The sequence below is a fragment of the Pelophylax lessonae genome (genome assembly GCF_965119305.1).
Source record: "Pelophylax lessonae genome assembly, chromosome: 5".
NCBI lineage: Eukaryota > Metazoa > Chordata > Amphibia > Anura > Ranidae > Pelophylax > Pelophylax lessonae.
The window spans coordinates 96,947,383-96,961,967 of NC_138772.1; the positions used below are offsets into that span (position 1 = coordinate 96,947,383).

At 38.1% G+C, this 14,585-nt stretch overlaps 1 protein-coding gene across 1 annotated transcript in view; it reads left to right on the plus strand.

Annotated features, from left to right (window-relative positions):
* ADARB2 (adenosine deaminase RNA specific B2 (inactive)) overlaps positions 1-14,585 on the plus strand; it is an 801,349-nt gene that overhangs the window by 734,988 nt on the left and 51,776 nt on the right. Inside the window, exon 9 of the mRNA XM_082258125.1 lies at positions 10,550-10,731. Within this exon, the coding sequence (XP_082114251.1) occupies positions 10,550-10,731 (182 nt within the window). The remainder of the gene's footprint in view (positions 1-10,549; positions 10,732-14,585) is intronic.

Below are 14,585 nucleotides of genomic sequence, written 5' to 3' on the forward strand. Positions count from 1 at the left end.
TTCTTTCACACAAATAGAGCTTACTTTTGGTGGTATTTGATCACCTCTGAGATTTTTATTTTTTGCACTATAAACAAAAAAGAGCGAAAATTCTGAAAAAAAAATAATATTTTTTACTTTCTGCTATAAAACATTCCCCAAAAAAATTTAAAAATCGAATTTTTTCATCATTTTAGGCTAATATGTATTATGCTACATATTTTTGGTAAAAACAATCCCAAAAAGTGTATATTGATTGGTTTGTGCAAAAGTTATCGCGTCTACAAACTAGGGGAAAAATGTATGTCATTTTTATTTATTTATTTATTTTACCAGTAATGGCAGCGATCAGCAATTTTTAGCGGGACTGCGACATTGCAGCGGACAGATCGTACACCTAACTGACATTTTTGACACTTTTGGGGAGACCAGTGAAATTACTACAGTAATCAGTGCTAAATATATGCACTGTTACTGTACTAATGACACTGGAAGGGAAGGTATTAACACCAGGGGCGATCAAAGGGTTAAATGTGTGCTTTCTAGAGGGTGCTTTCTAACTGTGTGGGGGATGGTCTTGCTGAATAAACACAGAGACCTGTGTTCCTAAATAAGAGGAATACAGGATTCCTGTGTTCATTACTGACAGAACAGAGGTCTGTCATGTTTACAATGGCAGACCGCTGTTCTGTCTCCACGGGGAGCGATCGTGGGTGCCCAGCATCAAATGCGACCGCTGAACCCGCTGATTGGCTCTCCCTGTGGCGCGCGCCCCCACTAGCGGTCCCGCGAAGTGACATATATGGACGTCATTTTGCAGGACAGAGCCTACCTGCCGCAGTAAAACCATGGCGGTTGGTCAGCAAGTTGTTAATTTACACATTATTATCTCTTAGGTAGGTTCACCAACGTAAGCTAAATTGTTACTAAAGTACCTTTAGAGATGGGCCTATTTGTGCAATAGTGATTTTAGTCCATTATGGTCCTTCAATTAATGATTGACTGATTCAAATTCTATGTGAAGAAGGGCTGGTTGTTAAGCAGCCGTCGCATTCTTAACAACCAATGACTCATCAGCTCTCAGTGGGCTTCCTCACCGACAGCTGAAATGTTAACAAAACAATGCAAACAAACAATCATTTTTTGACTGATTCGAATTCGAATCATTCTAAATATTTGGAATTCATTCGAAATTAATAAACTAAATGAAATTTAACGAAAACAAAACTAAACAAATCCCAAAACAAAATTAAACAAATCTCGAAGCGAAACAAAATTAGTAACATAATGAATCTATTTGAAACTAAACGCATTTTTCCATTCTGCACATGTCTAGTGATTGCTATACATACAGCTGTAACTAATTCTGAGTCCATTTCTCTTCCATAGTTTGGCCACATGAAGTTTGTACATCTGACTTACAGTTGAGAATAAAAGGCTTATCACTGTAGTAAGGCATTTAATCTACTTTGCCATTGCATAGGAATCTTGGAATGTCTAATCCCTGTTTTATTTTACCCAGTGTAGTCATGATGTGGACAGCCAACCATGGCGTAAATCTTGCTGCATGATTAACTTTCCTGGCAGGTGTGAACAGCAGACCTCGTAATGCTGAGCCAGCCCCAGTTCATAGCAGCTGAGTTATCTAATCTGAGCAGTTAAACCATCCTAGTACTAAGTACTAAACATTCAGCTTTTATGTATAGGTATACTTTTACTACTATATTTCAATCGTTCTACATATTGGTTCATGTTTTGTAGAACAGTGATTTAAAAAATTGGCTAAGAATATGAATGTCCTTTGGTAGGTTTTTGCTCATTGGCTCTCCTGTCATCACTGTTAGTTAGGATTGTCCTAACTTAAAGCATACCTCAAGGCAATGTTTAAAGTTTTGGATAAAACATGAAAAGCTCTTAAATATCTAAAACCGTGGTACAACCGAGACCAAACGTTTTGAGAATGACACAAATAATAATTTTCACATAGTCTGCTGCTTCAGTTTTTATGATGGCAATTTGCATTTACTCCAGAATGTTCTGAAGAGTGATCAGATGAATTGCAATTAATTGCAAAGTTCCTCTTTGCCATTAAAATTAACTTAATCCCATAAAAAACATTTCCACTGCATTTGTGAAAAAGGCTTCATGGCGCCCATGAAAGTCCAGCAAGCGCCAGGACCATCTCCTACAGTTGATTCACTGCAGGATCAAAGAATTACCAGTGCAGAGCTTGCTCAGGAATGGCAGCAGGGAGATGTGAGTGCATCTGCATGCACAGTGAGGCGAAGACTTTTGGAGGATGGCCTGGTGCCAACAGTAAGGCATCCTGGGATGCCTTTTCTAGAATGTTGGAGCACCTAGCCATAAGGCAAAAGTGATAACTAAGTGGCTTGGGGAACAAAATATCTGAATTTTGGGTCCATGGCCAGGAAACTCCCCAGACCTTAATCCCAATTGAGAACTTGCGATCAATCCTCAAGAGGTGGGTGGACAAAAAAAATCCCTCAAATTCTGACAAACTTCAAGCATTGATTATGCAAGAATGGGCTGCCATCAGTCAGGATGTGGCCCAGAAGTTAAAATCTAGCAGACTTAGAAGGGGGCCTGCTTAGAAGCACTTGGAAGGAGATAAGAAGCACCTGAGAACAATGTAAAAATATGTCAACCTGATCTGAAATGCAGGCTACTGTAAATGCGCCTGAAATGTTTGTTATATTTGCCCATCTGCACAAGCCTGAACACATCTTTACATGCAAAATAGTTCTCATACATGATTTTTAACTATGTATCTAGATGTTTGTAGGGAGATCAGCTTTAACGATGTGCATGTTGCACAAATTATTAAACTGCATTTCAAATATTATAGGGAATTTATCAGCATTCCTATTTATTATTCTGCATGATGATGTTGGAGACTTAAGTTTTTTCCATCCTTAAACCTATCTAGTCCAGCAATCTAATAATACGTCTTTGTACCCCTTAGTGTGATCCGTTCTTACCGAAAATGGTATGTATATCTCCTGTTCCTGGAGCTAGTTATGAGAGTTCACCCATCTCATCTGTGGCATTTCTATGATTGACAAATGGGGGAAAAATATTTACTTAAGGTTTATCTATATTGAAGGCCAGACAAGGGATTGTGTCTCTGTAAACAGCGCTTTAATATCAAGTGTTTGAACAAAAGAGAGAGGTATTTCTCACTCCATGCTGGCGCTGGAGATGTCCCAGTTAACGTTAACACAAATTTTATTGATTCCGATTTGAAATAAGCTTTTGGATTTGTGATGCAGCAATCAACGGGAAGTGTTTTTTTTTTCTTTTAAATAGTTTGTTACAAAATTATTTAAATTTCTACCTTTATTGGACATAATATACTTCTGTTTGAAATTAACAACCTATGATTGTACTATTACTAGTGCAGTGTGGCTTTTCTTCCTTTTCCTGTTGCAACTAAGCCAACAGCTCTCCACTGTGATCTTCAGGCCCACCCACTGTCTATGGTGATCCTGCCATGCAGATCATTGTTCAGGCACTTTTTGGTAGGGTTTGGCAACACTCTGTGGAAGAGTTAGAACACCTGTCAAGCTAAAGATGAAGTTACGATTAGGAACACGGGGACAAGGCCTCAAACTAGCAGGAGGAAAGTACAAAACACATTTTAGAAGGTATTTTACTGAAAGAATAGTTGATGCTTGGAATAGACTTCTGAGTCAGTCAGTCAACTCTAAGTGCATTCAAACACGATTGGGACAAGCATAGATTTGTAATCAGATTAAAAAAATGTGGAAGACTTGATGGACCACTTGGTCTTTTTTTGTGCCATTGCTCTTCTATGTTTCTATGTTTTAAAGTGAAAAAAGGGAAATCCAAAATGTTGGAGTTGTCCTCACAACAGAAAGTAAGAGAAAACTCTTCCAATAGTTACATCTGTTTGGGTGACTGTTGTCTAAGAGAGGAATTTCCTTCCCTTTGGAGAGGTTTCCTCTAAGGTCCTGTTGCATCTCTAGGACAGGAAGTAAGTGGAAATAAACTGAGATGGGTTTTAAACCTTCTCTACTCTATCAAAAACTAAATAAAATTGTTTACTTATACATACACTTTAAAATGCTGCAATAGTTAGTAAAATGTTACATGTGGTACTGACATAAGCAATGTAAGGTAATCCCTATGAGTTGTTTGGTGTTGTTTGGTATCCAAGGTGGAGCAAAAACGCACACAGAGACCAAGGAAAGTGGCACTGATATTATTTGGTTAATTAGAATTAACACGTGGAAAACAACAGCAGGGTGCTAACTCAACAGTCCCAAAACAATATGGCAACAGAGTCTTAATATCATAGGCATCTAAGGTACAAGAGTTGTCAGCAATGTTGGTGACACTTTAACACAGTCCCAGCACTTAAAAAAACACTCTAATATTGGTTATGTTGCTGGAGCAGCATCTAGTGAAGGGGGTGGCTGACAGGAAGAGCAGTAGTGTAAGTGCAATAGGTAAATAAAAGAAAGATCCTCATCCAAGCTTTCTAGAATCCCCAGATAGCAAAGAAGTGGTATCCCTGCTCTGTTCCTCCTTAACAGGAACCTCTAACCAGCAGTGAACCTGTCCCTACTCTATCTACTTTGCGAATGCACACCAACTGCAGTAGAGCAGTACTATTTATTATTCATTACCCTCATTAAAGGGTAACTCCACTTTCGTGGGAAAAAAAATAGCAAATAAAGAAAAAACAATATAGCGTATACAATTGCGACACAAATCATGTTGTAATTGAATGTTATTGGAAATAACCTTTCCTTTTCAATCTGCATCTGTTGTATTTTCTAAAAATGCAATGCAATATGGCTGCCTGGAGCTGTTCTGTACACACCCCAGAAACATTATTTCCTTCTTGGCTTACCAATTTTCCCAGAAGTCTGCACTAAGATACTAAGATACAAGTAAGATTTCTGGCATCGCCTGGAACAAAAATGTAATTTTTGGTGAGATACTCCCAATAGGAACACGTCTAAAGGGATGCAGCCCCAGCAGATTTCCTCATTAGAGCCCTGCAGGTGCCACAGCTGATAGATAATTATGAAACCACTCCCATTTGACCCAAGGGATTTCTTCAGAATAACAAAAGGTAGGAATCTGCAACAACGTTTGTTAAAGACCTTGTAATGTACAGAGATCACCCAGAGGGGAATGTTTTTTCTCAACAAAAGTGGAGTTACGCAATAAAGATGAGAGTAGAGGTCAACCAGCATTGCAGCATCCAGTCAGACAGCTGCTTCCCTGATGACATCTACAGAAGTTTAAGAGTAACAAAGCTCCTAACAACCCTAGTCTCCATTCTCTCTATACAACCGCAAGCTAAAAAGCACCACCTACAAAAGGGAAGATAAATTGTACCTGCCTGCAAGCCAATATGATATTTCTAAATGGATGATGAAAACAATGCATGATACAGTATTATATGTGCAGTAAACCTTCTGAGAATAGACCTCTCAGAGTTCTTAGTCTCAGGTGCTGGATGTAAATATACCTACAATAAAAAAAATAGCTATTTTAAAAATGATTCCATGACAAGCATTCTTCCAGGTGCGGGGGGGGGGGAGTGCTTTTAGGAAAACAGAACAAACACATGTAACACGTAGCATTTACAATAACTAGAAACTCTTGCAAAAACTGTATGCATCTCCATTATAAACATAGAAAGAGATTAGCTCTACACAGGATCCATTATTCAAGATGCAACTATATCAAGACTGTAACACATCCTATTCATCTGCCGCCATAATTGTTCGTTTAGCATTTTGAAAAGGTGAATATTTAATGGTATCCTCTTCTTTCCCAATATTATATTACTTGCCGAAATTGCCTACAGAGATATGCAAATCTGGTCGTCCCAAGTAAATGTTTCATAAAATCAATGACTGTTTAAATTGTGGGACTAAATTGTTTGTATATAAATATTACCTTTTATATTCCATTTGAGTTTTATGTAGATGAACACATTACTTTAATGACCTGTATTTGCAGAGTGAGAGAAGAAGATTCTCTAGAAATTCTCAGCAGCCAGATGGCTGCCTCTTCTAGCATGAGATTAAAAGATGTTTCTAATTCACAGCTCTGCTTCTCAGGCAAATTAATATAGCCAGCTAAATTGCTTGTGTTTTGGAATAAAATTTAAAGGGACCCTTTATTGTGTGAAACGCTCAGTGTCACAGGTTTCTTAAGCAGATTGCAGCTCAGGTACCAGGCGCCTGTTTCAAACATTTGTTAATTAATGGGAAGGACTCCACGGTAATTGACTGCTTCGGGAAAAGGAAAATATAATGACTCCTGATTAATCATGAAAAGAGATTCATTGCGGAGAGGGAGAACAATAATTGCCCTAACGATCAGGAAATGCTAATTAATGAAAAGGACAATGATGTTAGAAATTAGCTGCAAAATGTTCATTTTCAGACTGTGATTATGTATTCCTGTGTTAAAGTAAATATTGCTCTGTTTCCCCCTGATGTAGGTAAGCAATGATATGGACAGTGCCAATGTCACATTGGCAGATGTGTAAGACTGAAGTACAGTAAAGGGCTGTGGACCATTCACAGCTGGCAGCATTAAGAGTTTGCAGCTACTTGGCACTTTATTGTCAGAAGTTTAGTAGCTTGATTTTTTCTACATATTAGTTTGCTTAAAGTCATGTGCAACCCTGATCTGAAACTCAGGGTCCCAACATCTTCTAGACCTACGTCTAACACCGTGCCCTAAATATAATTCTCAATCTGTTGTCTAATTCTAATAACTCTAACAGTGTTGCCTCATCCTAATTTAATCCTCTGCCTTATGTCTAATTCTAACACTTTTTCCTTGTCACAGCTTTACCCCAACCTCAGCTTAACTTCATATTGAGACATAAAATTCATTTTAACTGTGATGTTAATCTAACTTAACTCCCTGCCTAAAGCCTAATTTTAACACTGTCACCTCATCCTAACTTTACCCCCTGTCCTAAGTCATTTTCTAACACAGACTTATCGTCCTAACTTTACCCTTTGCCAAAAGTATTATCCCTTTCTAACTGTACCTCAACCTAACTTCACACTAAACTTTAAAACTAAGCATAACATCATTGCCCTAATCTAACCTTATCCCATGCCCTAAATCTAATTCTAACTTAGTCAACTGATTCCTATTCAACCCTTTGCCTTAAACCTAATTCTAACACTTTCATCTTATCCTAGCTATACTCCCACCTAACTTCATGCTGTGCCCTAAGGCTAATATCATCAGTGCCACCTATGTCTAACCTAACCCCCATTCCTAAACTCACTGTAATTTTACCACTAACAGCTCATCCTAACTTTACCCTCTGTCCTAAGTCTAACACTGTCACCTCATCCTTCCTTTACCATCTGCCTTAAGCTTAATTCTGACACTTTCATCTTATCCTAGTTATACCCACACCTAACTTCATACCATGACCTAAGGCTAATCTCATCAGTATCTAACTTAAACCCCTGCGCTAAGCTTACTGTAACTTTAACACTTCAACCTCATCCTAAATTTACACTCTGCTCTAAGTCTAACACTGTCACCTCATCCTAACGTTACCCTCTGCCTTAAGCTTAATTCTGACACTTTCATCTTATCCTAGCTATACCCCCACCTAACTTCACTCTGTGCCCTAAGACTAATCTCAGCAGATCCACTTCAGTCTAACTTAACCCCCTGTCCTAAGCTTACTTTAACTTTAACACTGCCACCTCATCCTAACTTCACACTGTGCCCTAAGCCTAATATTAGCACTGTTATCTCTATCTTAAGCCTAGTTTTAACACATAGTTCCTATCGTAACACAATACCTTATGCTAACACTTTAACCTCATTCTGACTAAACCCCTGCTTTCAAACTTATCCTAACGTTGTTATCACACACTAACTAACCCTTTGCCCTTCCCTCATCTTAACACTCTCACCCACCATATGTTTAACTTCTTTCCTTCACTAATTCCAATACTGTAAATTTATATGTATGTATTAAATCTCTGATGGGTTCCTTCTGAGGTTGCTAAGGGGTCCCTGGTGAGCAATGGTGGATTGACTCACCTACACTAACCACTTTGACTCTGAGTAATAATGCTAGAGGACACCGCAATTTGTACTCTTTGCCTTTATTTTCTGCAGTTATGATTCATGTTGTTCATAATATTGAAAATAATATTGTAGAAGGTTGGTAACAAAGTTATCTGCCCTGGATGTCAGATAGTCTATATACCTTTAGGACACAATCACTGTGTTGCTGGGGGTGGACTAACACATTTAATCATATTAATATATTCCTATCTGTGCTCCCATAAATCAGTATACCAAGTTTGTTACAATAGTACAGAACTGATTGACTTGAACAACTTACTAACTTGTTACATTCATTCTTCACGCACAAAAATAATAATTTTTTCTCTGTTCTCAACTTATTAATTAACTAATCACATAACCTAAAAATTGCTTGAAAATTACCTAAAATATTATGCTGTGTTATTAAAAGCAACGTACATTATTTTTTTTAGACGCATTTGGTAAACAAAATATAATCAGCAGAGATAGGATTACTTGGTGTAAATATATGAATTTTACAGTATTCTTTTTTTTTTTTTTTTTGTACATTTGGCGTCATGTAGTCAAGTATTTGTAACCAATAAATACTTACATACAAAGCATGACAAAAGAACACTGAAACCTAGAGTAAGAATTTGATTTCAGAATTTGAACTTTCAGCATGCACATTACTTATCATGTTATGACGTGTTGTAATTAGGCTAGTGTATTATTATATTGATAAAACAGTGAAACAGTAAATATTACAGATGTTTGCCTTTGTTGTAGAAGAACTATATCAAAACCTTAATAAAAATCTGCTGGGTTAAATAGTTAAATCTAAAGAGTTGACACCTCCTGCATCACTGCATGGTAATTACAATTTAGACTTTCATTAAGCACAGATAGTACATCGGCGCTCAATTAAAGCTTTCACCATTGTTCCAGCAGACTTGCAGGCACAATCTGTCCTGCCCCTCTACTCCCTGTCCATTCGCAGAATGGTTTGGGGTTGATTTACTAAAACTGGAGAGTGCAAAATCTGGTGCAGCTGTGTGTAGTAACCAATCAGCTTCTAACTTCAGCTTGTTCCATTAGGCTTTGACGAAAAAAAATGGAAGCTAATTGCTTTTTATGAAGAGCTGCACCAGGTTTTGCACTCTCTAGTTTTAGTAAATCAGCTCCTTTGTATTTTGTGAATTAGTTCACAGAATTCAAAGTACTATGTGATTAAACAAGAGGAGATGAGGGGTGGATAAATGATGGCTGTTGTGTAGGAGAGCCGCAAGCCTCTTGTCGGAGCACTGGAAGTATAGAGAAAGAAATTGCAAAATGAAATTCTAAATAACAGCCAGCAATGCAGGAGGTGGGTTACATCTCTCAAGATTTAACTATTTGAAACCTAGTAATAGCGGCACAATCCCAAAAAACATTAAGGACCAGGCCTCAAGAATTTTATTAAGACTTGTTCCCCACCCAACATAACCACCAAATAAGATTAGTAGAATAGGTGTAGGAAGAAGACCTGTAGAACCCCTTATAGTGTTGGGCCCAACAATTCCCTGGCAAATACTAGAATCTCAGTGGGTAAAGTCTCTGGAATTTTACAGTTACAAGATAAGGAGACTTAGCACTTAGAGGGTGTGGGCCTTCCCTTCAACTTGAAGAGATGTAAAGGCCCTGTGAACAGCCTGAGCCTAGGATCCAACAGAGCTTCACATGGATCATTTTGAATGCAAATACAAATACTTGCAGCACCACAAGCTACCAGCTCTCTTTTTGATGTTACTTAAACACTTTTTAGGCTAGCTTAAGGTACATTTGATGATATTGTTTGTTTATTGATGACTTTTTTGCATTTGTATATTCGCAAAAATTGTAAAAAGAAAATGTGATTTGGGGCCCTTTCACTTTTATAAAACTCCATCCATATTGATTTTTATTTTTGAGTGGAGTTGGGCATTGCTCATTCAGCTGCTGGATCTTTACTGCTGTATGGGTACAAGTCAGAGAGATCTCTATCCACCTCAAACCATGTTGATGGGAAGAAATATCTGCTGTGTATCAAACCCAGATCCACTCCACCTTAAATAATGTAATCTAATTTGAATGTATTTGCTCTTTAAAGTGCACCTGCACCCTAACTATGGACATTAAAATGTTTACACATTTTCAACAAGCAACATATATCTAGCAAAGTGTCTGGGCACCTGATATGTACCTATGTGTTTGTTGTTGATTCAACCAGCATTGAAGAAAGGCTGCTAAATACAGACAGCCAAAAAAAAAAAAAACCCAATCGGCAATGGCAGCTCCTATATTCCTGTCATACTGGGTTCCTTTAAAAGAAGGTCATAAATGTTTACTTCTTCTAAAGTCAAAGAGAACTACAGATTGATTACTTCCTCAGCAGCTGATTCATTATCCCTTGTACTGAATGTTGCAATTTGTATTCCCCTCACCAGAGTAACGTTTAATCTCTTTTGTACAGATGGAATATCCTTGGGCTACAGGGTGCTCTCCTCAGTCACTTCATCGAGCCCATCTACATGTACAGCATTGTCGTTGGCAGCCTGCATCATACGGGCCACCTTTACAGGGTCATGAGCCACAGAATAGAAGATATTGGTAAACTGCCAGACCCATATCGGCATAATCATCCACTGCTCAGCGGTAAGCAAATACCTTTCTTGCAGACAAATTATAATGCTCCCTTCAGTTCTGTTAAAGTATTAAATGTATTAAAAATTGTCCTCAATTCCTACATGAAAGTTAATGAAGGTCAAGCATTCTACAATGCCCTTAAGCAGACCTACAAACTATGATGTTTACACATGACTCCTCTGGTGTATTGTTCTCTGTCTGGCACATAATAGCATTGTCCTTTAAGTGTTAGTATCTATTTTCAATTTCCAAACTGCAGTTTTAATTAATGTGGAGAATTAGGATGCACTATCGTTTTTTAGATTGACCACCTGAAGAAAACTGCATTGATATATAATACAATAAATTGTACAGTGACTTTTTAGCTTATTGACCATCTTTTTTCTTCTTTTTATTTTCCTAACATTTCCTATTGATAAAATGGATTTAATTATAGTTAACAAATGAAATATAGTAAGCCCTGGAGGAATAAATTGTCCTTGAGCTGCGCTAATTACTCTTGAGCTGAGTTGGAATAGTTATTGATACAAATGGGAATTATTTTTACATTGATAAACACAGCAGGAGAATGCCATAAAGGTCAATTTATGAACATGTGTAAGTTGTTTTTAATGGTGTTTGTTATTTTACCTCTTAATAATTTCCTCATCAAAATGGTCAGAAAAATAAAATATAAATATTTCGTCCTTGCTCTCATAAAGTGTATTCAAAGCCAAAACTTTTTTTTATATTGGATAAAATAGGGAAAAATTGGAAACACTTTCAGGTTTTTATTTCTGTCTGCCACCTCTTTTGTGGCATAATAAATTCTGAATTTGATTTGATGAAGGCAAATAGGCTTTTCACTCTGCAAGGAAATTTGCTCTACAGTTTAGTGAATGTGGTAAACGAATACCCAATCATATGCACAGAAAAAAAAATGTTTTTTGCTTGAACTTGATTGGATGAAGGAAGTCAACAGAGCTTTACCTCATTCACTAAGCTCTAGGTAAAATTAACTTGAAAAGTGTCTGCCTTTATTACATCAACCACCCTGAGTCTTCCAAGCTAAATGATGCCCAGGATCACTCAACCCTAAAGACTGGGAAGATACTTTGAATGTGGGGCAGCTTGCCACCATTCCGAGGGGACTTCGGCATGGCATCCTTCATTCACAGTATAATTGTACATTGAGCGGTGCTTATGTCAATATATTAGTGCCACTCTCTGCATCATCAAGGACACCTCACTGCCAGAAAGAAGTACAGAAGAAAAAGAAGACCCTGAAAACATTGGAAAAGGGAGAAGGTTAGTTTACACTAGTGTTTGGATTACTCTTCAGAGAGCATTTGACAAGCAGTAAGGCATCGTTGTATCGCCTGCTCACCAACTGCTTTAAACCCTTGACCCCTGCACTATCATGCTGCAACCACATGCATTGAGGGGTGGTTGCAAGGCACCCCCATTAAGTTGAATGAGTCATCTTCAGCGGGCGGTACTGCCCACTGAACATGATAGCAGGGATCATTTTTTCCACATTAAAATGCAATTGTGGTCATGTCATTTGTACTCCCCCCCCCTCCCCCTCTCCGCTGACTTTTCAGCATAGGGGGGAATAGTCACAAAATTTTAACATCCCCAAAACACAAGTATAAACAGGCCTTCAGTATAAAAATGATACAGTGTGGTGGGGGATGAGGGGGCCATTACGAAGCATAGGTCATAGCCCAAAGATGGGCTTTATGCCTGACATGAATCCCCTTTGTAAATTAGTCAGTATGATAGCCTTACAAACATAGATATAATACTGCACAGTATTTACAGAAAAGCTTTGTGAATTGCCCTTATTATACGGTATACCATCAGCATTTGTATATAGAGAAATATAAAAATCACAGTTATATTCTAAGGTAACTTACTGAGTTTTTTTTTTATGTCTTTTGGTCAAAGAAAGATCTTGTTGATCGAAAACGTACATGTGTGAAAATCAGTTTGTTTCAGGAATTAAAAAAGGGTTTGTCATTTTGTTTAGCCAATCTAGTGACACCCTTTCCAGTTCCTGGACCTCGTTTCAGATTATATTGTAGTCATGCATTATTCTCTGGATCGGCCCGACCCTGTGTTAGGACAATAATGGGGAAGCAGCACATTAATAAGGTCATCTTTCTGCTCTCTCCTCCTGTAGGCATGTTCACAGATAACACTGTGCCAAGCAATGATGCCTTATTAGCTCACATTTCTGCCCATTCTTCTCCCAGTCTGTGCTGCTGTACAAAGAATTATGAAAGGCTGATATCAAAAGACATTTAAGTGCATTAGTAACTGTATGTAAAAATAAATGTAATGATTTTCTAATGAATGCACAACTGAATTAAATGCTGTTGCCTAATTTTATGTCTTCAAATCTGGACATAAGCCATTTCCTCATATCATGTAATTTGTGCAATTCAGTAAATTGACCACCTACATGGCCTGCATGCATTATAGGTGCTATGATTGTACTAGACACTCCCTAGTAGTTAAGTTAAAAATAAGTATGATTTTCACATATTTATAGCCTAACGTTCTAAAGCATTATGGCTGTAATTACCATATCTTTACTCTGCTTAAACCAATTAACCCCCCCCCCCCCCAAGCTTTCCCCGATGAATGTGAACAGAGTAAAGCCACATCTACATCATTTTAGATCAGTTATCAAATAGCAAAAAATACGTTTTCTACCATATTCTTAAGTTTTATTCTTATTAATGCTACATAGTTACATAGTGACATAGTTTGTGAGGTTGAAAAAAAGACATCAGTCCATCCAGTTCAACCTATGATGTGTGTATGTGATTTGATGTTAAACGTACATTGTTTACCCCTGTATGTTGTGGTCCTTAAGGTGCCCATCTAATCATTTTTTTAAGTTATCGATGTTCCCTGCTGATACCACTGCTTATGGAAGAGAATTCTTCTAAATATTTTTAGGTTAAACCGTTTTTCCTCTAGTTTTAGTGAGTTGCCCCGTGTCTTATTGTATTCCCTCTCTCTGAAAAGTTTGTTCCTTATGCTAGGGTCCTCACTAGTACAGTATTTGTACATTGATATCATATCCCCCCTTAAGCATCTCTTCTCCAGAGAGAATAAGCCCAGTGCCAGGAGTCTTTCCTCATATCTGATGTCCTCCATTCCCCTAATTATCTTTGTTGCCCTTCTCTGGACTCTCTCCAGTTCCAGCACATCCTTTCTGAGGTGCCCAGAACTGGACGGCATACTCCAGGTGTGGCCGGACCAGGGACTTGTAGAGTGGGAGAATAATCTCTTTATTTCTGGAGTGAATCCCCTTTTTTATACATGCCAGTATTTTGTTGGCTTTGCTTGCGGCGGCTTGGCATTGCATGCCACTGCCAAGCCTGTTGTCCACTAGGACCCCCAGGTCCTTTTCCATCTTAGATTCACCCAGAGGTTCTCCCCCTGTTGAGTAGCTTGCTTTCGTGTTTCTGATGCCCAAGTGCATTACTTTACATTTTTCAACATTAAACCTCATCTGCCATGTAGTTGCCCATCCCATTAATTGATTCAGGTCTGCTTGTAAGGTTTCCACATCCTGCATCAAAGATATTGGCATGCTTATTTTATTATCACTGGCAAATACCGAGATTGTGCTAGATATTCCCTCCTCTAGGTAATTTATGAATAAATTAAACAGGACTGGTCCCAGGATAGAACCTTGGGGGACCCAACTTTCCACACCCACCCAATCCGAGTACTCCCCATTTATCAGCACCCTCTGGACTCTCCCCTGGATCCAGTTCTCTATCCAGGTACTCACCCTATGGTCCATACCTACGTACCTTAGTTTGTAAAGTAAGCGTTTGTGGGGAACTGTGTCAAATGCCTTT